This window comes from Eubalaena glacialis, chromosome 14 (genome assembly GCF_028564815.1).
Source record: "Eubalaena glacialis isolate mEubGla1 chromosome 14, mEubGla1.1.hap2.+ XY, whole genome shotgun sequence".
NCBI classification, from domain to species: domain Eukaryota; kingdom Metazoa; phylum Chordata; class Mammalia; order Artiodactyla; family Balaenidae; genus Eubalaena; species Eubalaena glacialis.
This window is the reverse complement of record NC_083729.1, coordinates 24090778-24117247: the sequence shown is the minus strand read 5'-3', so window position 1 is coordinate 24117247 and position 26470 is coordinate 24090778. Positions and strand designations below refer to the sequence as shown.

The 26470-nt window shown below is 39.6% G+C and overlaps 1 protein-coding gene across 1 annotated transcript in view; it reads left to right on the top strand.

The window, feature by feature from the left end:
• Positions 1 to 26470, top strand: part of ALK (ALK receptor tyrosine kinase) — a 756061-nt gene that overhangs the window by 22218 nt on the left and 707373 nt on the right. Inside the window, exon 2 of the mRNA XM_061210871.1 lies at positions 4913 to 4917. Within this exon, the coding sequence (XP_061066854.1) occupies positions 4913 to 4917 (5 nt within the window). The remainder of the gene's footprint in view (positions 1 to 4912; positions 4918 to 26470) is intronic.

The window sequence follows — 26470 nt, the reverse complement described above, 5'->3', positions numbered from 1 at the left end:
GACGTTTTACTGTTAAAACAGAAGGAGGGAGAATTATCTTGCTCCAGTTGTAAATCCTGATAGAAGTATATAATCCTTCAGCCTGTGGAGGGTGTCATTCTTTACTCTACCTCATACTCAATTATCATCAGAAGCAGCAGCGTCCCTTTTAGAGTAGAGGCTCTGAAAGGTGTTTGTTGTTTTTGTTTTTGTTTTAAAGAACTATAAACATTAGTTAACCCATTTACTTCTGAAATGACACATCATTGCATTGTGTTAAGAAAATAGAATCTGAAGTTAGTTCTGGTGCTGGTACTCAACTCCAGAACTTAGAAGTTCATAAAGTAGTGAGACAATAACATTTTTCTGCTCCTGGAAGTCTCATCTGTAAAATAGAGATTATGTAATAATAGAGATCATTATAGCACTTGCTTTATAGGGTCCTTATGAGGAGTAAATGAGATAAGTAAAAGAAGAGTTTAGTACAGCACCTGCCACATGGTTAAAGGACTGAAAATATTATTATCTTCTATTTTAGTATTATTGTTGTTTTATTAATAAAAGGGTTCCCCTAACTATTTTTTTGTTCCTTCTTTTTTATATCATCTTTGCTGAAATTTAGCTATATTCAAAATTAGAGTTTATCCTTTATAAAATACAATTAAGCAAAGAACCCAAAAGAAAGCTTTAAATGTTGTAGACTAAAGCAGCCTATTTGCTCAAAGAGCTAAAGTCATCAGAAAATCAGTGCCATCCCATTGTGCATTTCCTAAGAGTTCCATATGGATCCAGCAAATCTTTTCTTTGTTTCTTTTTTAATGTCAAATAATTTTAATTAAGTCATGAAGATTATTTCTAAACTCTTAAGATATTCACTATAAGATCTTTTACTTTCATAGCAGAAAAAGTCCTTATTTCTATAATTAACTATGAAGTTTGAAAACCTACGTAAGTTGAGGCAGTGGAAGGAGGGAAGAGAGTTTTGGACCAGGAGTCATGGGATTAGGTTTTCATTTTAGGATATGCTGACTTGTCCTATTTGAACCTAGGCAAATCACCTAAACTTTCTCAGTTGTAGTTTCTGTCATGTGAAATAAGTGAGTTCTAATCTCTACTATCCCTTTCCTATTAAAATTCTGTGATTCAAACCTATTTCCAGGGCTGGTTTTGAAGCATTACTGGGAAGATCCTATTTCTATAAACAGTTGCAGGGTTAATTAGAATTTCACAGAGCAGTGATAGGAAATGATAACCTTTTCTGATTCTTATATGTTTGGTAACTAGCAGATTATGATAAGAATTGTTTACCTCTAACTAATATACCTTTTCTCCACATCCACACCAGCATTTGTTATTTTTGGTCTTTTTGATGATAGCCATTCTGACAGGTGTGAAGTGATACCTCATTGTGGTTTTGATTTGCATTTCCCTGATGACTAGCGATGTTGAGCATCTTTTCATGTCCCTGTTGGCCATCTGTATGTCTTCTTTGGAAAAATGTCTATTCAGGTCTTCTGCCCATTTTTTAATTGGGTCATTTGTTTTTTTGATATTGAGTTGTATGAGCTGCTTATATATTTTGGGTATTAACCCCTTATTATTCATATCATTTGCAAATATTTTCTCCCACTCAGTAGGTTGTCTTTCATTTTGTCAGTGGTTTCCTTTGCTGTACAAAAGCTTTTAAGTTTAATTAGCTCTATTTGTTTATTTTTGCTTTTGTTTTCTTTGCCTTACGAGACAGATCCAAAAAATATTGCTATGATTTATGTCAGAGTGTTCTGCCTATGTTTTCTTCTAGGAGCTTTGTGGTTTCTGGTTTACATTTAGGTCTTTAATTCATTTTGAGTTTATTTTTGTATATGGTGTGAGAAAATGTTCTAATCTCATTGTTTTACATGTGGCTATCCAGTTTTCACAGCTCTACTCATTAAAGAGACTGTCTTTTCTTTATTGTATATTTTTGCCTCCTTTGTCATAGATCAGTTGACCGTTAAGTGCATGGGTTTATTTCTGGGCTCTCTATTCTGTTCTATTGATCTATGTGTCTGTTTTTGTTCCAGTACCATAGTGTTTTGATTACTGTAGCTTTGTAGCATAATCTGAAGTCAGAGAGAGTGATGCCTCCAGCTCTGATCTTTCTCAAGATCATTTTGGTGATTGGAGTTCTTTTGTGTTTCCATACATATTTTAAAATTATTTGTTCTAGTTCTGTGAAAAATGCCATTGGTATTTTGATAAGGATTTCCTTGAATCTATATTTTGCCTTGGGTAGCATGGTCATTTTATCAGTATTAATTCTTCCAATGCATGAAGAATATATGCATGCATATATACTTCTTAATGGCTTATTGACTATTTCCTTAACATTGTTCTCCATTAAGCAGATAATCATAGAGACCTCTTGTGTGTTTAGAACTTTGTAAAGTCCTATAGGGTAAAAGATAATAATCATAAAATGTGGTCCCTGACTTTAAAGAACTTATAGTTTAATAAGGAAGACCAAAAATATAGGATTTGGAGTCAAAAGTTGGAGATTCAAGACTTGACACCAGCATCAATTAACTTCATGATCTTCATTTAAGCTCTTTTGAGTCCTAGTGAAGTGCAGGGGATGATTCCAATCTCACAGGGTTGTTGACAGGCTCCAATAAGATTATATATGTAGAATAGTGTTCTGTAAAATTGAAAGCCCTATTAAGCATTACACCAGCTATTTAATTAGAAATGATACAAGAGGGTGTAGATGTAAAGGCTAAGTGCCTTAGAGCAAAGAACAGTGAGTAGGGGGTTAGTGAGTAGAGACTTCCTGATGGAGCTGAGGCTTGATGGGTCCTGGAGATGAGTAGGATTTGGATAGTCAGGATGAAAGAAGGAGACCACTCCAAGTGGGGAGCATGGAACAGGGAGCATGGAGTGAAGGTTGCTCAATTCAGTTTGATTAACTCAACCAGTCCTCCTGGATTACCTAATATGAACCTCATGCTCTACTGGGACTTCTCTGTTTGGAGAAGAAATGTTGTGTTGGAAAGTACAGTTGGATGGACAAGATGGGATCAGGACATGACAGGAGGGCCTTGGAGAGCAAGTAAGAATGTTTAACCTCCTCATGGCAAGAAATAGGCAGGCATCAATAGGTCTGATGTGAATAGCATTTTAGGAAAATGAAATTGGTAATGGTGTGCAGTCTGGATTAGTATGTAGAGACTGGAGTCTGTAATCTGGAGTGGAGGGTGGGGGAAGATTTGGAAAGTGGGATGGTGGAGAAAAGGATGACTCCAGAAAAACTTAACAGACTTTGGTGTCAGAGGCAAAAGAGGGAGGAATCCAAGTTTTTCTAGAACTTTTTACCAGTAAGATTAGAATAACAATGGTTCATTTGATAGGAAAGAAGAATTGGGGAAGAAAAGAAATTTGGGAGGAAGAGTTGAGTTCCGTTGGTGCATGGGGAGTTGAGATGATAACCAATTCCGGGCAGCAACATTCTGTAGGCAATTGGAAATGCGGGACTAGAACTCAAATAAGAAGTCAGGGTTAGGCATGGGGATTTGGGAATCATCGGCACAGAGACTCATAAATTATGCACTTTGCTTAGGCTTAATTTCCTGTTTTTTAGAAGATAAGAGAAATGAAAAGCTTGCTGAATTATGGATTATGCAACTGTATTAAAAGTAATTCTCCCTTTCCCCCTCCCCTCTGTCTCCCTGATGATTTTTGTGTTCTGTTCTTCTCTCTGATCCACTCACCCTTCCCCTAATACTTTATAAACTGAGGGACACAATAATCTCTATTTCTGTCAGATCAGAAGATTGTCAGTGAAGAGATTAAGGTGATCGGGAATGTTCACCAGAAAATATGACGATCCTCTTGGCACCTTCTCCAATCCTTCAGAGATCAGAGGGATACAAACTTTCTCTAGAGGAAAGCAACCATTTATATTTATGGGAGGAAATATTAAATAGCTAAATTCTCAGTTCCCTGGACAGCCCCACTGTTTGTTTTGCAGCTTTTATTAAGTAAAGCAGTGATTCTCAGCAAGAGACAGAGCTGCTTGGCAGATAATGTAATCAGATGAAGTAGGGTTTTCAGACCTGGTGGGTGGACTTGAAGTTGGGACTCCTCTCCTGGCACTCAGTTTTCATTTGTGGTTTGAACTGAGTTTGCACAAATAGCAGATACAGCAGTCAAAGTTGAATTTTCTTTAGTTTATCTTCTTCTTCCTCCCTTTCAAAGAGAAAAATTTCCCAGCAATTTGCTTAGATGTTCTCAAGCATTACCTGGTACAGAGAGTATCGACTTGACTTTACATAAGGTAATGATGAGGAGGAGGAAGTTGGAGAAATAAGACACATGGTGCTAACATTTATTGAACATCTATTATATGCCAGGTACTTTATAGTCATTCTCTCATTTAATTTTCACAGCTGCAAAAGATGGATATTTTAATCTCTGTTTCACAAGTGAGGCTCTGAGGGGGTTATGTAACTTGCCCAGATCAGGCAATTAGTAAGTGACTGAACTGGGATTGGGATCCCCTAACTGGGGTTAGGTTTCTAAGCCTGAATGTTTCTTTCTTGTTTCAAGCTTGTGCTTCCTTTCCATCCCTATTATAAGCAAAAATTATTTTTAGAAAAAGACACTTGATTGTAATTTTACAGAGGCCTGTGGGGTAAGATGAGAATCCAGTAGTTCTCAGATCCATATATTCCTCAGCTAGGTCACTCATTTCCCATCCCTCTCTCCTTCCTGCTTTGTCTTTTGTTTTTCCTTTACCTATCATAGTAGGATGCCCTCTTCTCTCCTTACAATTCTCTCTCGAGGTGGACAGGTTGAAGGATGAGGCAGAGTGGTAAGGAAATACAGCACCAGGTCCTTCATTTTTCAGGGCATCCTGTGTATACTTTTCGTTGACCTTCTGTGGAGCCTGGTCAAGGGCATGTGGTTACTACAGTTTGGATGCATTACAGCTTCTGATTTTCATGTTGACTGTGGACAGACATTGATAGAAGTACCAACTACATACAAGGTACCATAGTGGGTGCTAGAAAAATTACTTTGAAGTAAATAAATTGAAATTTCCTTAAAATTAAAAAAAAATGTGTTTAAATATTGGATATTTAAGAACTATGGGCCAAGGATAAAGGAGTGTGGAAGAGAGAGGAGCAGACCGCAGTCCTTAGAAGCTAACAAGTTTGGGATAAAAGGCAAGGATGGCTTGATGTGTGGCCCTGGCCACCTGCCCTGGTCCACTACACAGTCACTCTTTGGTCCATAGCCATCAGGTGTCCAGGGCTCTCTATTAGGCAGCCCATTTTCAGTGACATCCCTTGGGTGGCACTCCATGCAGATGCTTTCCTCCCCTTACCTTTTTCTCCTCCTCTGAAATCTAATACATGAATGAATGGATGAGTTGGCCTACCCTTAGGGTAGATGTATCTGGGAAAGACCCATTATCTGGGCAAGACAGGGAAATTGGAGTGGGCCAGGCCCCTCAAACACTCCCAGGTCAGTAAGTGCATGTTGACTACAGCCTTCCAGCAAAGTGTTGCTAATAGTGAGGATTTTAGGTCAATGAGGAGGCGAGGCCAGCCGTGAAGATGAATTGAGATGCTGCACATGAGGCAGTCACCACAGCACTTGGCACATGGTAAGTGCATCTCTAGATGTTATTTGTACCATGATTATGCTTATTCTCATTGAAATCAGTTAAAATGCTTTTGTCTGCAAGTAACAAAGACCCAACTAAAAGTAGCTGAACGATCTTGTATAATGAGAAGTCAAGAGTTGGTGTGTCTCTAGGGTTGGTTAATTCAGGAGCACATGATAAACTAAAGGACCCAGGTCCTTTCTGTCTTTCTACTCTGCCTTCCTTAGGGTGGGTGGCTGCAGAAGCTCCAGGCACCTTCACATGAAGCTGAAAAAGGGCAAGAGTTTGTCATTTGTTCCTTCATAAGAGAAAGGAAAACTTTTACAAAGGCTGCTAGTGGTTTTCCCCTTGTGTCCCGTTTGTTAGGGCTACTTCACATGACTATGCCTAAATCAAGAGGAAATAACACAATTCACATAGTCTCAAACTTGACCTTGCATCAGAATCACTGGGAGGGCTTGTTAAAACAGACATTGCTGGGCTGCATCCCCAGAGATTCTGAGTCAGTAGGTCTAGGGTAGGGCCTGAGAATTTGCATTACTGACAAGTACTCCGTTAGTGTAGGGACCACACTTTAATAACCATTGGCTTAAACTGTTCAGTTGTCATCTCCCAGGTCTAGAGCAGTGCTCTTAAAGTACATAGATATCCCAAACCTGATCAGAGTTGAGGCTCTGTTAGCAAGAAGGAAGGGGGAAAATGCCTGCTGGGTAGTCACATCATCATTTTTAATTTTTGGAGTTATAGAAAGGGCAGAAGGTTTCATATTAGGCTCTTGATTCCCTCTGGGTCATATCTTGTAGGGGTGCTTTCCCTTCACTTAGGACAATCCCAGAGAACATCTGGATTACCAATTCAACTCAGCTGAAGACAGGAGAAATTTCACTGTCATGCTGTTACATAGGCTCTTGGACATCAAATATGAAGTTTAGTAGACCACTGGAGATGGCAGTGGCTGCTCCTTCCCCCTCTCTCTTCTTCCTCATCTTCCTCTTCTTCCTTCTTTTTTTGTCCCTACAAACTTCAGCATCATATGAAACTTCCATATTTCAGAGGACCAAATTCTCCCTTGTCCTGCAATGTGTCCACTCCAAGCCTCCCACTTTGGGGCTGTGCAGCTCCTTTGGCAGCAAAGGCTGAGGGCCTTGTAGCTGGAATCTGAGCAGTCACAGGCTCAGTCATCAGGGAGCTTGATGCTGGGTTACTTCTAAATGAACAGTCATTATTGACGCTAATTGAACTTGAAGTTAATGAAAAAGGGTTATTTTACAGGGCTTAAGTCGAGGCCAAAATTCTTATTACAAGTTAATTATTCTCCTTAAAAGGCACTATTACAGCCATGATTGTTTTTTATCAGCTTTTTCTCTAGTGCTGAAAGAGATTTCTTGGAAGCAGATTCCTGATATGATTATTCACCTCATCTAATTCTTAATCACCAATCATTTCTCTCTAGGTAAAGGTTAATCAAAGGTGTGTGAATTGGATATTCTGCCTTAATTGCATTTGATCAGTTTCAAAGAAACCCTTTTCTCTTTCATCTTTGGTTAGAAATGTGGTCTTTCCCTGTGCTTTTAAACCTAAAACCTGGAAGAAGGAATCAAAGTGGGCTCACTGAGTAAAATGGACCGGTTCTGCTACTGGTGGCAGCAGGAGATGGACAACTCTGGGTGTTCCTGGAGCCGGGGGAAGGTGTGGGAGAGAGATTCTCTGTGGATCTATTGTTGGGAATCAACAACATAGAAACTAGGTCTTCTGTATTCTTTCCCTTCACTTTTCTTCCCTCTTTTTTCACATCTTTTTACATGGGGTTTAAGCATTCAACATAAGAGTTTGGGGGCAACACATTTCGATTCATGTTGACACCCAATTCACCCTCACAACTCTGTGCTTTTGTCAAGCTATTTCTTCTTTTGGGTGCCCTTTCCATTCCTCTCCAACTGTGGCAATGCTCTTCATATCTCAAGTCTCTGCTTAAATGTCAACTCTTCCAAGACACATAGCCCCCACCCTGCCTCCTTCAAGAGAGATTTACTACCTCAGAGCTGTGACTGCATGCCTTGCCTGGCTGTTTCTATGTCAGTGTCTGTGTCTTCTTGCATCCCCTCTGCCACTCCCATAATACCATTGCAGGGAACAGTTTGTGGACCCCCGTGGGACATTTAGTTTATGCCCCTTACAATGGAGAGACATATGACAGAATCTTCTGGCACCAAACACAATGCCTGTGAAATGCATAGAAGGCCAGGGAAAGCCGTAGACCCACAACCTGTAGCCAGCCCCCGCTTTTCACTCCTGCCATTGGCAATACTGGAAAGCCACTGGCTCACTCCTGTGGTCCTCCTTTCAAATGCCCATTGGCCATAAAGAAAGTCCTAGGAGAGCCAATAGCCAATAACCTGCTGATAAACCAGTAATTAACCAGATTGAGGCTCACAATTAACATGGTGAGGGACCTCCTGAATTAAGCCTCTGGAAGTACTATTAAAATGCAAATATTATCTAGAAGGAGTAAAATAAGAAACCATGACCAATCATGCAATACTCATTTACAAAGACCATGATTTCTTTTCCACATTATTTAACCAGTCACCTAGTAGGTTTCTGAAGGAATGGTACAGGAGCTGGACCACGGTTTAGCCAGGCTGACAGCCACAGCATAGGGATTCTTGAAGCTGCAGCTTCCATTCTCAGTTTTTGTCTCTCTGCCAAGACTTCCAGTCATATAACTTTCAACTCACAGCCCATTCTCTTTTAGAGCAAAGCTTTGTCTTTTAACCCGTGTTCACATTGTGTGTTTCAGAATGAAAAAAAAGATCTCCTAATGGAACCCTGATTCACTCCAGTGTTGTCTGCCTTCCTAGGTTGTCACGCATTCACAGTGCAAAATGGCGAGGAGGAGGCTATCCTGAATAATAAATTTCAGGGCTAATTAAGGTTTTAAATCATCCTAGAGAATTAGGCTCAACCAACAGTCCTCGTGTGTGCCACTGTAACTTGCCAACCCCAAATCCTGCCTTATCTCCAGGCATAAAAGCCACATTAAGTTTTAAGACCTGATTCAAAAACGTATTATGGATAATGATGACACCTTGATATTAAGTCTTCAGAAAGGAGCCTGGGCATATGACTTGATATATTGAGGTTTTACCACTGATAGAAATGTTAGAGTTTTATGGCTTCCGTTGATTGTTAAGCAAATACTATATCTTTCTATAGAAAATACTGATGCAAAAAGTGCATTTTAAGAGGAGTATGTGTAAGCAGAGTGTGTGTTTGTGTGTATGTGTGAGTGTTTAACACATTGCCATACTTAGATATTTCCCTGTCTTTCTCTAAATGGAAAAGCAAAATACTTGAGAATTTAAAGGGCGTTGAAAGTCAAAGAATATCCTGCATTAAAAAAAATTCTTAGTGCAGTCTGGCTGCGCCGCAGCCGCCAGGCCCTCGGACGATGCAGGGAGCCCCACAGCGACGTGGACTTGGCCGTGTGGATGACAGGCTATTGGTGCTCCAGCCAGGTGTCAGGGCTGTGCCTCTGAGGTGGGAGAGCCAAGTTCAGGACAATTGGTCCACCAGAGACCTCCCAGCTCCATGTAATATCAAATGGCGAAAATCTCCCAGAGATCTCCATCTCAACGCCAAGACCCAGCTCCACTCAACGACCAGCAAGCTACAGTGCTGGACACCCTATGCCAAACAACTAGCAAGACAGGAACACAACCCCACCCATTAGCACAGAGGCTGCCTAAAATCATAATAAGGTCACAGACACCCCAAAACACACCACCAGACGTGGACCTGCCCACCAGAAGGACAAGATCCAGCCCCATGCACCAGAACACAGGCACTACTCCTCTCCACCAGGAAGCCTACACAACCCAGTGCACCAACCTTAGCCACTGGGGGCAGACACCAAAAACAACGGGAACTACGACCCTGCAACCTGTGAAAAGGAGACCCCAAACACAGTAAGTTAAGCAAAATGGCAAGACAAAGAAGCACACAACAGATGAAGGACCAAGGTAAAAACCCACCAGACCTAACAAATGAAGAGGAAATAGGCAGTCTACCTGAAAAAGAATTCAGAATAATGATAGTAAAGGTGATCCCAAATCTTGGAAATAGAATGGAGAAAATACAAGAAACGTTTAACAAGGACCTAGAAGAACTAAAGAGCAAACAAACAATCATGACCAACACAATAAATGACATTACAAATTGTCTACAAGGAAACAATAGCAGAATAAATGAGGCAGAAGAATGGATAAATGACCTGGAAGATAAAATAGTGGAAATAACTACTGCAGAGCAGAATAAAGAAAAAAGAATGAAAAGAATTGAGGACAGTCTCAGAGACCTCTGGGACAATATTAAATGCACCAACATTCGAATTATAGGGGTCCCAGAAGAAGAGAAAAAGAAAGGGACTGAGAAAATATTTGAAGAGATTATAGTTGAAAACTTCCCTAATATGGGTAAGGAAATAGTTAATCAAGTCCAGGAAGCACAGAGAGTCCCATACAGGATAAATCCAAGGAGGAACACCCCAAGAAACATATTAATCAAACTATCAAAAATTATATATAAAGAAAAAATATTAAAAGCAGCAAGGGAAAAACAAAAAATAACATGCTAGGGAATCCCCATAAGGTTAACAGCTGATCTTTCAGCAGAAACTCTGTAAGCCAGAAGGGAGTGGCAGGACATATTTAGGGTGATGAAAGGGAAAAACCTACAACCAAGATTATCCAGCAAGGATCTCATTCAGATTTGACAGAGAAATTAAAACCTTATGGGGAAAAAGAGAAAAAAGCTAAGAGAATTCAGCACCACCAAACCAGCTTTACAACAAATGCTAAAGGAACTTCTCTAGGCAGGAAACACAAGAGAAGGAAAAGACCTACAAAAACAAACCCAAAACAATTAAGAAAATGGTAATAGGAACATACATATTGATAATTACCTTAAATGTAAATGGATTAAATGCTCCAACCAAAAGACATAGACTGGCTGAATGCGTACAAAAACAAGACTCGTATATATGCTGTCTACAAGAGACCCACTTCAGACCTAGGGACACATACAGACTGAAAGTGAGGGGATGGAAAAAGATATTCCATGCAAATGGAAATCAAAAGAAAGCTGGAGTAGCAATTCTCATATCAGACAAAACAGAATTTAAAACAAAGGCTATTACAAGAGACAAAGAAGGACACTACATAATGATCAAGGGGTCAATCTAAGAGGAAGATATAATAATTGTAAATATTTATGCACCCAACATAGGAGCACCTCAATACATAATGCAAATACTAACAGCCATAAAAGGGGAAATCAACAGTAACACAATCATAGTAGGGGACTTTAATGCCCCATTTTCACCAATGGACAGATCATCCAAAATGAAAATAAATAAGGAAACACAAGCTTTAAATGATACATTAAACAAGATGGACTTAATTGATATTTATAGGACATTCCATCCAAAAACAACAGAATACACATTCTTCTCAAGTGCTCATGGAACATTCTCCAGGATAGATCATATCTTGGGTCACAAGTCAAGCCATGGTAAATTTAAGAAAATTGAAATCGTATCAAGTATCTTTTTTGACCACAATGCTATGAGACTAGATATCAATTACAGGAAAAAATCTGTAAGAAATACAAACACATGGAGGCTAAACAACACACTACTTAATAACCAAGAGATCACTGAAGCAATCAAAGAGGAAATCGAAAAATACCTAGAAACAAATGACAATGAAAACACGATGAACCAAAACCTATGGGATGCAGCAAGAGCAGTTCTAAGAGGGAAGTTTATAGCAACACAATCCTACCTTAAGAAACAAGAAACATCTCAAATAAACAACCTAACCTTACACCTAAAGCAATTAGAGAAAGAAGAACAAGAAAACCCCAAAGTTAGCAGAAGGAAAGAAGTCATGAAGATCAGATCAGAAATAAATGAAAAAGAAATGAAGGAAACGATAGCAAAGCTCAATAAAACTAAGAGCTGTTTCTCTGAGAAGATAAACAAAATTGATAAACCATTAGCCAGACTCATCAAGAAAAAAAGGGAGAAGACTCAAATCAATAGAATTAGAATTGAAAAAGGGGAAGTAACAACTGACACTGCAGAAATACAAAGCATCCTAAGAGATTACTACAAGCAACTCTATGCCAATAAAATGGACAACCTGGAAGAAATGGACAAATTCTTAGAAATGCACAACCTTCCGAGACTGAACCAGGAAGAAATAGAAAATATGAACAGACCAATCACAAGCACTGAAATTGAAACTGTGATTAAAAATCTTCCAACAAACAAAAGCCCAGGACCAGATGTCTTCACAGGCAAATTCTATCAAACATTTAGAGAAGAGCTAACACCTATCCTTCTCAAACTCTTCCAAGATATAGCAGAGGGAGGAACACTCCCAAACTCATTCTATGAGGCCACCATCACCCTGATACCAAAACCAGACAAAGATGTCACAAAAAAAGAAAACTACAGACCAGTATCACTGATGAACATAGATGCAAAAATCCTCAACAAAATACTAGCAAATAGAATCCAACAGCACATTAAAAGGATCATATACCCTGATCAAGTGGGGTTTATCCCAGGAATGCAAGGATTCTTCAATATACGCAAATGAATCAATGTGATACACCATATTAACAAACTGAAGCAGAAAAACCATATGATCATCTCAATAGATGCAGAGAAAGCTTTCAGCAAAATTCAACACCCATTTATAATAAAAACCCTCCAGAAAATAGGCATAGAGGGAACTTACCTCAACATAATAAAGGCCATATATGACAAACCCACAGCCAACATCGTCCTCAATGGTGAAAAACTGAAACCATTTCCACTAAGATCAGGAACAAGACAAGGTTGCCCACTCTCACCACTGTTATTCAACATAGTTGTGGAAGTTTTAGCCACAGCAATCAGAGAAGAAAAAGAAATAAAGGAATCCAAATCGAAAAAGCAGAAGTAAAGCTGTCACTGTTTGCAGATGACATGATACTATACATAGAGAATCCTAAAGATGCTACCAGAAAACTACTAGAGCTAATCAATGAATTTGGTAAAGTAGCAGGATACAAAATTAATGCACAGAAATCTCTTGCATTCCTATACACTAATGATGAAAAATCTGAAAGTGAAATTAAGAAAACACTCCCATTTACCATTGCAACAAAAAGAATAAAATACCTAAGAATAAACCTACCTAAGGAGACAAAAGACCTGTATGCAGAAAATTATAAGGCACTGATGAAACAAATTAAAGATGACACAAATAGATGGAGAGATATACCATGTTCTTGGATTGGAAGAATCAACACTGTGAAAATGACTCTACTACCCAAAACAATCTACAGATTCAATGCAATCCCTATCAAACGACCACTGGCATTTTTCACCGAACTAGAACAAAAAATTTCACAATTTGTATGGAAACACAAAAGACCCCGAATAGCCAAAGCAATCTTGAGAAAGAAAAACGGAGCTGGAGGAATCAGGCTCCCTGACTTCACAGTATACTACAAAGCTACAGTAATCAAGACAGTATTGTACTGGCATGAAAACAGAAATATAGATCGATGGAACAGGATAGAAAGCCCAGAGATAAACCCACGCTCATATGGTCCCCTTATCTTTGATAGAGGAGGCAAGAATATACAGTGGAGAAAAGACAGCCTCTTCAATAAGCAGTGCTGGGCAAACTGGACAGCTACATGTGAAAGAATGAAATTAGAACACTCCCTAACACCCCACTCAAAAATAAACTCGAAATGGATTCAAGACCTAAATGTAAGGCCACACACTATCAAACTCTTAGAGAAAAACATAGGCAGACCACTCTATGACATAAATCACAAGATCCTTTTTGACCCACCTCCTAGAGAAATGGCAATAAAATCAAAAATAAACAAATGGGACCTAATGACACTTAAAAGCTTTTGCACAGCAAAGGAAACCATAAACAAGACGAAAAGACAACCCTCAGAATGGGAGAAAATATTTGCAAATGAAGCAACTGACAAAGGATTAATCTCCAAAATTTACAAGCAGCTCATGCAGCTCAATATCAGAAAACCAAACAACCCAATCCAAAAATGGGCAGAAGACCTAAATAGACACTTCTCCAAATAAGATATACAGATTGCCAACAAACACATGAAAGAATACTCAACATCATTAATCATTAGAGAAATGCAAATCAAAACTACAATGAGATATCATCTCACACTGGTCAGAATGGCCATCATCAAAAAATGTACAAACAAAAAATGCTGGAGAGGGTGTGGATAAAAGGGAACCCTCATACACTGTTGGTGGGAATGTAAATTGATACAGCCACTATGAAGAACAGTATGGAGGTTCCTTAAAAAACTAAAAATAGAACTACCATATGACCCAGCAATCCCACTACTGGGCATATACCCTGAGAAAACCATAATTCAAAAAGAGTCATGTCCCACAATGTTCGTTGCAGCTCTATTTACAATAGCCAGGACATGGAAGCAACCTAAGTGTCCATCGACAGATGAATGGATAAAGAAGATGTGGCACATATATACAGTGGAATATTACTCAGCCATAAAAAGGAACGAAATTGAGTTATTTGTAGTGAGGTGGATGGACCTAGATTCTGTCATACAGAGTGAAGTAAGTCAGAAAGAGAAAAACAAATACCGTATGTTAACACAAATATATGGAATCTAAAAAAAAAAAAAAAGGTCATGAAGAACCTAGGGGCAAGATGAGAATAAAGACACAGACCTACTAGAAAATGGGCTTGAGGACACGGGGTGGGGGAAGGGTAAGCTGGCACAAAGTGAGAGAGTGGTAGTGTATATATGGACGTATATACACTACCACATGTAAAACAGATAGCTAGTGGGAAGCAGTCGCATAGCACAGGGAGATTAACTCAGTGCTTTGTGACTAGCTAGAAGGGTGGGATAGGGACGGTGGGAGGGAGGGAGATGCAAGAGGGAACAGATACGGTGATATATGTATAACTGATTCACTTCGTTATAAAGCAGAAACTAACACACCATTGTAAAGCAATTATACTCCAATAAAAACGTTAAAAAAAAAAGTGCTTAGGAATAAGAATGAAGCATTAGATAACATTAGAGCACCCTAATTTTTTTTTTTCCAGCTTACTTTTTTTTTTTTTTAAACTTTGGGTTTATTTTATTTATTTATTTATTTATTTATTTATTTATTTATTTATGGCTGTGTTGGTTCTTCGTTTCTGTGCGAGGGCTTTCTCTAGTTGTGGCAAGTGGGGGCCACTCTTCATCGCAGTGCGCAGGCCTCTCATTATCGCGGCCTCTCTTGTTGTGGAGCACAGGCTCCAGACGCGCAGGCTCAGTAATTGTGGCTCACGGGCCTAGTTGCTCCGCGGCATGTGGGATCTTCCCAGACCAGGGCTCGAACCCGTGTCCCCTGCATTGGCAGGCAGATTCTCAACCACTGTGCCACCAGGGAAGCCCCCTGATTTTTTTTTAATTTTAGAAGAAAATATCCTGGCTAGAAGGCATGCTACTTGGGTTCTCAAGTCTCTTACTAATTAACTAGGTGATCTTAGATAAGTTATTGAGAGTTTAAGACCTAACGCTTTGTTGGTTATTTTTTTGTTGTGTTGTGTTTTGTTTTGAGTTAGGTTTTGCCTCCATTTCTCATATAACCCTCCTAAGCAGCCCTATGAGGGAAGTACGGACACTTTTCCCATTTCACAGAGGCTTAGAGAGGTTAAGTCACTTACCCAAGTGGTAGAGCAGGGCTCTTGCCCAGGGCTCTTGGGCCCCAACACCCACCGTCAACCACCGTGCTGTGCTGCTGTCTTGAGTCCGACAACACCTTCCACGATGCAAATACTCAGTGAGCGCCTACTGTGAGCCAGGCACAGGGAAGGGGACAGAGACAGAAGTGGCCCCTGTTCTCAGAGCTTGCAGATCAGGACAATTAAATTCTCTCTGGGCTCCTTGATCTTCTACTATAAGAAAAGAGTTCAGGTCATTGATATCCCTTCCAGCCTGAAAGCTTATGAGCATTTAAACTATTTGCAATGACTTCTAGTCTTCCATTTCTTTATTAATATTATTAGTCACACGCTTTTATTGGATGGCTGTCATGTGCCAGGTGCTCCGCTAAGGGTTTTTATAGGATTATTGAATTTAGTCCTCATACCAGTCTAGGGAAAGACTGCAGATGAGGAAATGGAAGCTCAGAGAAGTAACCTTGGCCAAGGTCATTTCGTTTATAAATGGCAGAGCAGAATTTGAACCCAGCTTTTTAGCTCCATGATCTCCCCCATGTAAACAACTTCTTGAGCTACTGCTCTTGAAATGTAATAAGCTCCATTCATTTAAATGAGCTAATTCCTATTACTACAGATATCATGAAAACAGAATTCTAGGTAACTGAGCAAGCTTGAAGCTGGGCAGCAGCCTGCTTATTATAGGCAGCATTGTACACCAGAGAATTCAGACCTGGACAGCCTCAAACCTGGTGTTTGGTTTGTTTGAAGCTGAGAATGAATCTGGAAACCTTCACAGCAGTGAGAGTTAACATTTCACCACAGTGAATTGAACTTGGGAAGTTGTTAGTTATAAAAACAACAACAATAGCAAAGGACTAATATTTATACACCCTTTATAAGTTCCCAGGCCTTTCCGCATCCATTATCTCATTTGATAGAGAAAAAGAATAATGGAATGAGTTGGAAGCCTGCAAATATATAAAATGATATTGAGTCTGCCAAAGAGAAACTCAGAGCAATGAGAAAAAGGAGTGGGGCCACTCGTCAGAAGTAGACAGTCTTATCTTTAAATACCTGATCAGGATGGTGGCTGAGCAGTAAATAAATGTAAAAGAACCATGAAGCTGAGAATAAGTGGAGCAACCTTTTTCTGAATGGAAAATAGCTGAAATTCCAGAGCCAGGGAAGGGGAGGGGTGGAAATATTCAGAAATTATGGCCTGAGAAGAATCTCTAAAGCTGTCAGGCAGCAGGGGATGAGAACAGCCCATCGGGAGTGGCCCAGAATAAATGGGGCTGTAAATCAAGGGGAGGAGCATTATGGCCATCACAAGGCACCGCTGTGCCTTAATGGGGAATGGACTGGAAGACTTCATGAGAGCTGGCTCTACCTGGCTCTGGGCATGATGGAGTTGACCGTGTCAGCCTTGGGAAGGCCCAGAATTCAACTTGCTTTTTAAAATGGGCCTGAGGGGTTGCTTCGATTATCCTGAAGATCTGCAAGTCATTTTTTCTCTCTCTCAAGAGCGTATTTAAAATAAAAAAAGATTATATTCTGTTGGGAAATAATGTGTGTGTGGGAGGAGGGGAGAGGTTCTGGATATATAGGCTTCTATGTGTTTGAATTCCATCAGTGCCCATAGAAGCAGTCTGGAGTGGTGGTGGTGGAAGGGATGGTCTTGGTTCCAAGTCCCAGACAGGCCACATACCTATCAGTTATGTGACCAATCCCTTCAGCTCTCAGCCCTCAGGTTTTCTCAGCCTCAAATTATCATCTATAGAATGGGGACAATATCCCAATTATAGATCATTGTGAGGATCAAATGAACTAATGATTGTAAAGCACTTGACATAGGGTCTAGTGCAGAGTACATTATCAGAAGCTATTATTGGAGAGGGAAATAGGCATATCTCTTCATTCAGGAATCACAATCAGCAAATGAAGAGTGTAGTAGAAATCTTTCTCTGAGTTATGCTGCATAAATAACCTCAAACTCTTGTTGCTTTACAACATTTATGTATTTCTCATTCATGCTGCCTGTTGGTGCCATGGGTGGCTGCTACTGTCTGTTCCAAGCTGTCAGTAGGTTCAGATCTGCACCACGCATCTTCTCATTCTGTGATGCAGGATGAAGGGACACCTCTTATCTGAGCCTCCATATTCTCATGGCAGAGGAAACAAGTGCAAGAGAGCTCTGAGAGCCTCTGCTTGGAGCTGGCACCTTGCCACTTCTACATACATTCCAGTTGCCAAAGGAAATACTAGGCTAAGCCAACATCAGTGGGGCAGGGAAGTATATTCTCCCGTGGTAGATGGAGAGGGGAGACTAAATATTTGCAGGACAATAGTAGAGTCCACCTCAGGGGGTATGCTTGGGATCATGGCTGTGTGTGTGAAGTCATCTGACTGGGTCAGGAGGAGATTGACTGAACTCAGTCGGGCCACTGTTAGGTAAACAGTGGACATGAGGTCGGAGAATGGGCTTTTGTCGAATCTTGCTCTTGGCTCTGGCATTGTGTGGAGAAAGGCTGGATGTCAGGAGGGCAGTGGCTGGGTTCTCCCCACCACTGTTCCCTCAGGTCTTGCTGCATCTGTGGCTCCACCTGTGACATGGCAATGACTTCCCTAACCAACCCCTTCAGCTCTCAGCTTTCGGGTGGCAGTTCCAGGTCTGTGTGAGCTGATGGTGAGTCAGTGTCTCCCTAAGCAGATGGATGTCAATGTTAACACTTGTTCCCAGGCAGCATCAGAATTCCGTGGTTTCTTATAGTTCCCCCCAGAATCATAAAGTGTCCTTCTTTATGGGCCTCAGACTTGTCATTTTTAGATGAGATGTGGTGGAGTGATCTCTAAGGCCCTTTCCGGTTTCTATGGTCTTTGACCATGATGATTTGACAAGTGTTTAGGAGGCATGTATGAAATACTTGATCTGAAACTTCCTAATGTAGATGTGTTAATGGCAACATTATGCTCATTAAAGCTGCATTGCATTACACACATTACTATAAAAGGGTAATTGTCACGCGGCGTCCTCTCCAGGTCTCCTGTTACCCTGGGGTGCTTGTTTCTCCTACATCCTCTTTAAAAAAATCTGCTTAAAGGCTGAAGGGTGTCACTAAGGTGTGCATGACTGATCATTATTTCCATTTTTGGAGGAGATGAGCCTTTACCTCCAAAGGAATGACTTTCAAATACCATGATGTGGCAAGTGTGAAGAGGAAGACACTTTGGGCAGGAAGGCCCCTCTTCTTCCTTTTTCCCAATTTGATAAATATTTATAGAGAACCAATCCCCATGCTTTCATTTATATTGCCTTACTTAATCCTCACAAAACCCCCCTGAAGGAAGTCAATATCCCCAACTTACAGATGAGAAAACCTAGTTCCAAAGAAATGAACTTACCTGCAGTCATACAGCCAGGAAGGGCAGATCTAGGCTACAAACTTAGGTCTATTTGCCTGCAGTTTCTGTTCCCCTTTTATTACATTTTGATGAGATGTGCACTGAGCTAAGAGTTGGGGGCCTCTGTCCAAGACTTGAGCCTGCTTCTGGCCTGAGTGGCCTGAGGCAAGGCTCTGACAATGTGGAATTGAGGCAAGGGAACATTTAGCTACTAGGAGACCTTTGTTTTCAAATCCAGTTCACAGTTTATTAATTCGATGACTTTAGATTAGTTACATTTATATGACAGGACTTATGATACCAGCCCTGCCCACCCCACTGAGATTCTGGGGGAGTCTGAGGACATAATAAATGTGAAAATACTTTGTAAACTGTTTAATATTATTCAAATATAGACACTGGTGGTGGTTCTCCTTAGAAGAAATGGGAACAAAGCTGACTGCCACTTCCCTTCTTAAAGAGAGGTTCTGCCTGGAAAGGAAATCCTACCCCATAAAATGTTTGTTTTGAGGGTTCCAGGATGCAGGAGAAGGAGTATCAAGTCTGTAGCTACTTTGTAACAGAGAGAACAAAAGACAGAATTTCAAACTCACTTGTACAAAACCCAGTACACAGAAATCCAGATTTCTACCACAGGCATTCGGGGATTCGGGCTCAGGCTTGTTTGACTTGGAAACTCCCACTTTTTCATCCTAAAACACTAATTAGGCTAGGAACTAACAGAGGTTACCAAAAATGACATGGTCCCTTCACTCTAGTGACATACAGTCTGACTGGAGCAGGGAAAAGGCACACTTACACAGAGCAGCTAAATCACAGTGCAGTGTGGTATGGGGTATTGGGTCTATCACCAAAGCGAATGCCTGGTTAAGACAGAGGGTGAAGCTTACTTCTCTCCTACTGTAGGCAGGTGCCCTATGTTCCACCTAAAAGTGTAATGGCCTAGAAATACTTGTTTAGAGGACTGAAAACCTCAGGATGTATATGTTTTTGGAAACATTGCTCTATAGTATGTTTGTAAAGCACCCTGTTGTTCTCTTAAGACTTCACTTGACAAAATGTGTGTCAACAAACAAACAGCATGCAAATTCCGTTTTTATACCAACAGTGAGTTTCCCAGGAGTCAGTAGGAAATGCTAGGATAGGATGTTAGGGTAAAATTTTTCTAATGGTAATGAAACCATCTTAGAAATTGACAAGTAACTTGGTATTTTTTCCAAGTGGTTTTCAAATGAAAGTATAAAAGATGCAAAGATTGTGGGTATAGTAAGAAGAAATCCTTTTTGGGAAATTAATAGGAAGTCACTGTACATGTCTTGAACTTGACTTCTGTGAAATTAAGAGTGCTCCAGAGCTACTAAAACATACTGAAAGAAGCATACGTGATTTCTTTTGGGTAAATTACAGCGTGTTTCAAGACCACTGGTGCCCACGTGCCTCTGAGTTCTGAACTAGGTTCAGTGACTGGAGCAGCACAGCCCCTGAAAGTTCTACATAGGATAAAACCTGTGCTTATTTTGACTGAACAAAGGGCAAAGTCCATTAAAAAATAGGTGCTACAGAGATGGTAATTTGTAACAGTTGAGAATTAGTCCAGAAGTTGCCGTATTGCATCTAGAGGTTTATATTTCTTTTGAATCCTGCTTTGAATTGTATCATTTCTTAAATAAGAAAATGTAAGTTAATATAGTGGTGTTAACATTGATCATTAGCTAATACATAAGTTCCTTTTTTATAGGAAAAAAATTGATTGAACTGTGTGCTCAATGCCTCCAGGCCCAACGCTCCATACCCAGGAATAGCCATGATAACTGGGACATTGACGTGTATGACCAGAACCCTAGGCATCAACGTTTATCGGTCAGCAACTAGCTGAGTCACAGATATTGTCTGAGTCTCCAAGAGGTGATAAGCCACCAGTGAGTCCTCTGCTCACCGTCATCTTTATGGATGTGTCTCTATTCAAATGGATGGTGGAGAAAAAGGTACCCAGAAGGCTTTGTGACTACCTGACCTGACATCCTCATTTGCCAGAGGTTTTCCCCTTAGCCATTTTAAGCTCCCTGTGAAATCTAAACACAAGGATGTTTCTTTCTTTTAAAATAAAGGTCTTTGAACGTAGCAGCTATTCCAGTAAGCCTGAGAAAAGATTAGCTGGCTGAGTTCTAAATTAAATGAAGCTACCAGAGAATGAGACAACAGAAACAGTAACAGACAGGAAGGATTTGGGTGCAATGGAAGATGCGACATAACGTGTTGTCAAAACCTTTTTCTTTTTTTTTTTTTTAACATCTTTATTGGAGTATAATTGCTTTACAATGGTGTGTTAGTTTCTGCTTTATAACAAAGTGAATCAGCTATACCTATACATATACCCCATATCTCCTCCCTCTTCCATCTCCCTCCCACCCTCGCTATCCCACCCCTCTAAGTGGTCACAAAGCACCGAGCTGATCTCCCTGTGCTATGCGGCTGCTTCCCACTAGCTATCTATTTTACATTTGGTAGTATATATAAGTCCATGCCACTCTCTCATTTCATCCCAGATTACACTTCCCCCTCCCCGTGTCCTCAAGTGCATTCTCTACGTCTGCGTCCTTATTCCTTTCCTGCCCCTAGGTTCTTCAGAACCGTTTTTGTTTTTTTTTTTAAGATTCCATATGTATGTGTTAGCATACGGTATTTGTTTTTCTCTTTCTGACTTACTTCACTCTGTGTGACAGACTCTAGGTCCATCCACCTCACTACAAATATCTCAGTTTCGTTTCTTTTTATGGCTGAGTAATATTCCACTGTATATATGTGCCACATCTTCTTTATCCATTCACCTGTCGTTGGACACTTAGGTTGCTTCCATGCCCTGGCTATTGTAAATAGAGCTGCAATGAACATTGTGGTACATGACTCTTCTAGAATTATGGTTTTCTCAGGGTATATGCCCAGTAGTGGGATTGCTGGGTCGTATGGTAGTTCTATTTTTAGTTTTTTAAGGAACCTCCATACTGTTCTTCATAGTGGCTGTATCAATTTACATTCCCACCAACAGTGCAAGAGGGTTCCCTTTTCTCCACATCCTCTCCAGCATTTCTTCTTTGTAGATATTTTGATGATGGCCATTCTGACTGGTGTGAGGTGATATCTCATTGTAATTTTGATTTACATTTCTCTAATGATTAGTGACGTTGAGCATCCTTTCATGTGTTTGTTGGCAGTCTGTACATCTTCTTTGGAGAAATGTCTGTTTAGGTCTTCTGCCCATTTTTGTTTGTTTTGTTTTGTTTTTTTTAACATCTTTATTAGAGTATAATTGCTTTACAATGGTGTGTCAGTTTCTGCTTTATAACAAAGTGAATCAGTTAAACATATACATAAGTCCCCATATCTCTTCCCTCTTGCATCTCCCTCCCTCCCACCCTCCCTATCCCACCCCTCTAGATGGTCACAAAGCACCGAGCTGATCTCCCTGTGCTATGCGGCTGCTTCCCACTAGCTATCTATTTTACGTTTGGTAGTGTATATATGTCCATGCCACTCTCTCACTTTGTCCCAGCTTACCCTTCCCCCTCCCCATATCCCCAAGTCCATTCTCCAGTAGGTCTGCATCTTTATTCCCGTCTTGCCCCTAGGTTCTTCTGACCATTTTCTTTTTTTTTTTTTTTTTTTTTAGATTCCATATATATGTGTTAGTATACGGTATTTGTTTTTCCCTTTCTGACTTACTTCACTCTGTATGACATTCTCTAGGTCCATCCACCTCACTACAAATAACTCAGTTTCATTCCTTTTTATGGCTGAGTAATATTCCATTGTATATATGTGCCACATCTTCTTTATCCATTCATCTGTCGATGGACACTTAGGTTGCTTCCATGTCCTGGCTATTGTGAATAGAGCTGCAATGAACATTTTGGTACATGACTCTTTTTGAATTATGGTTTTCTCAGGGTATATGCCCAGTAGTGGGATTGCTGGGTCGTATGGTAGTTCTATTTGTAGTTTTTTAAGGAACCTCCATACTGTTCTCCATAGTGGCTGTATCAATTTACATTCCCACCAACAGTGCAAGAGGGTTCCCTTTTCTCCACACACTCTCCAGCATTTGTTGTTTGTAGATTTCTTGATGATGGCCATTCTGACCGGTGTGAGATGATATCTCATTGTAGTTTTGATTTGCATTTCTCTAATGATTAATGATGTTGAGTATTCTTTCATGTGTTTGTTGGCAATCTGTATATCTTCTTTGGAGAAATGTCTATTTAGGTCTTCTGCCCATTTTTGGATTGGATTGTTTGTTTTTTTGATATTGAGCTGCATGAGTTGCTTGTATGTTTTGGAGATTAATCCTTTGTCAGTTGCTTCATTTGCAAATATTTTCTCCCATTCTGAGGGTTGTCTTTGGTCTTGTTTATGGTTTCCTTTGCTGTGCAAAAGCTTTTAAGTGTCATTAGGTCCCATTTGTTTATTTTTGTTTTTATTGCCATTTCTCTAGGAGGTGGGTCAAAAAGGATCTTGCTGTGATTTATATCATAGAGTGTTCTGTCTATGTTTTCCTCTAAGAGTTTGATAGTGTGTGGCCTTACATTTAGGTCTTTAAACCATTTTGAGTTAATTTTTGTGTATGGTGTTAGGGAGTGTTCTAATTTCATTCTTTTACATGTAGCTGTCCAGTTTGCCCAGCACCACTTATTGAAGAGGTTGTCTTTTCTCCACTGTATATTCTTGTCTCGTTTATCAAAGATAAGGTGGCCATATGTGCGTGAGTTTATCTCTGGGCTTTCTATCCTGTTCCATTGATCTATATTTCTGTTTTTGTGCCAGTACCATACTGTCTTGATTACTGTAACTTTGTAGTATACTGTGAAGTCAGGGAGCCTGATTCCTCCAGCTCCGTTTTTCTTTCTCAAGATTGCTTTGGCTATTCGGGGTCTTTTGTGTTTCCATACAAATTGTGAAATTTTTTGTTCTAGTTCGGTGAAAAATGCCAGTGGTCGTTTGATAGGGATTGCATTGAATCTGTAGATTGTTTTGGGTAGTAGAGTCATTTTCACAGTGTTGATTCTTCCAATCCAAGAACATGGTATATCTCTCCATCTATTTGTGTCATCTTTAATTTGTTTCATCAGTGCCTTATAATTTTCTGCATACAGGTCTTTTGTCTCCTTAGGTAGGTTTATTCTTAGGTATTTTATTCTTTTTGTTGCAATGGTAAATGGGAGTGTTTTCTTAATTTCACTTTCAGATTTTTCATCATTAGTGTATAGGAATGCAAGAGATTTCTGTGCATTAATTTTGTATCTTGCTACTTTACCAAATTCATTGATTAGCTCTAGTAGTTTTCTGGTAGCATCTTTAGGATTCTCTATGTATAGTATCACGTCATCTGCAAGCAGTGACAGCTTTACTTCTTCTTCAATTTGGATTCCTTTTATTTCTTTTTCTTCTCTGATTGCTGTGGCTAAAACTTCCAAAACTATGTTGAATAGTAGTGGTGAGAGTGGGCAACCTTGTCTTGTTCCTGATCTTAGTGGAAATGGTTTCAGTTTTTCACCATTGAGGACGATGTTGGCTGTGGGTTTGTCATATATGGCCTTTATTTTGTTGAGGAAAGTTCCCTCTATGCCTACTTTCTGGGGGTTTTTATCATAAATGGGTGTTGAATTTTGTCGAAAGATTTCTCTGCATCTATTGAGATGATCTTATGGTTTTTCTGCTTCAGTTTGTTAATATGGTGTATCACGTTGATTGATTTGCGTATATTGAAGAATCCTTACATTCCTGGGATAAACCCCACTTGATCATAATGTATGATCCTTTTAATGTGCTGTTGGATTCTGTTTACTAGTATTTTGTTGAGGATTTTTGCATCTATGTTCATCAGTGATATTGGCCTGTAGTTTTCTTTCTTTGTGACATCTTTGTCTGTTTTTGGTATCAGAGTGATGGTGGCCTCATAGAATGAGTTTGGGAGTGTTCCTCCCCCTGCTATAGTTTGGAAGAGTTTGAGAAGGATAGGTGTTAGCTCTTCTCTAAATGTTTGATAGAATTCATCTGTGAAGCCATCTGGTCCTGGGCTTTTGTGTGTTGGAAGATTTTTAATCACAGTCGCAATTTCGGTGCTTGTGATTGGTCTGTTCATATTTTCTATTTCTTCCTGGTTCAGTCTCGGAAGGTTGTGCTTTTCTAAGAATTTGTCCATTTCTTCCAGGTTGTCCATTTTATTGGCATATAGTTGCTTGTAGTAATCTCTCATGATCCTTTGTATTTCTGCAGTGTCAGTTGTTACTTCTCCTTTTTCATTTCTAATTCTATTGATTTGAGTCTTCTCCCTTTTCTTCTTGATAAGTCTGGCTAATGGTTTATCAATTTTGTTTATCTTCTCAAAGAACCAGCTTTTAGTTTTATTGATCTTTGCTATCGTTTCCTTCATTTCTTTTTCATTTACTTCTGATCTGATCTTTATGATTTCTTTCCTTCTGCTAACTTTGGGGTTTTTTTGTTCTTCTTTCTCTAATTGCTTTAGGTGTAAGGTTAGGTTGTTTATTTGAGATGTTTCTTGTTTCTTAAGGTAGGCTTGTATAGCTATAACTTCCCTCTTATAACTGCTTTTGCTGCATCCCATAGGTTTTGGGTCGTTGAGTTTTCATTGTCATTTGTTTCTAGGTATTTTTCGATTTCCTCTTTGATTGCTTCAGTGATCTCTTGGTTATTAAGTAGTGTGTTGTTTAGCCTCCATGTGTTTGTATTTCTTACAGATTTTTTCCTGTAATTGATATCTAGTCTCATAGCATTGTGGTCAAAAAAGATACTTGATACGATTTCAATTTTCTTAATTTTACCAAGGCTTGATTTGTGACCCAAGATATGATGTATCCTGGAGAATGTTCCATGAGCACTTGAGAAGAATGTGTATTCTGCTGTTTTTGGATGGAATGTCCTATAAATATCAATTAAGTCCATCTTGTTTAACGTATCATTTAAAGCTTGTGTTTTCTTATTTATTTTCATTTTGGATGATCTGTCCATTGGTGAAAGTGGGGCGTTAAAGTCCTCTACTATGATTGTGTTACTGTCGATTTCCCCTTTTATGGCTGTTAGTATTTGCCTTATGTATTGAGGTGCTCCTATGTTGGGTGCATAATATTTACAATTGATATATCTTCTTTTTGTATTGATCCCTTGATCATTATGTAGTGTCCTTCTTTGTGTCTTGTAATAGCCTTTGTTTTAAAGTCTATTTTGTCTGATATGAGTATTGCTACTGCAGCTTTCTTTTGATTTCCATTTGCATGGAATATCTTTTTCCATCCCCTCACTTTCAGTCTGTATGTGTCCCTAGGTCTGAAGTGTGTCTCTTGTAGACAGCACATATACGAGTCTTGTTTTGGTATGCATTCAGCCAGTCTATGTCTTTTGGTTGGAGCATTTAATCCATTTACATTTAAGGTAATTATCCATATGTATGTTCCTATTACCATTTTCTTAATTGTTTTGGGTTTATTATTGTAGGTCTTTTCCTCCTCTTGTATTTCCTGCCTAGAGAAGTTCCTTTAGCATTTGTCATAGAGCTGGTTTGGTGGTGCTGAATTCTCTTAGCTTTTGCTTGTCTGTAAAGCTTTTAATTTCTCTGTCAAATCTGAATGAGATCCTT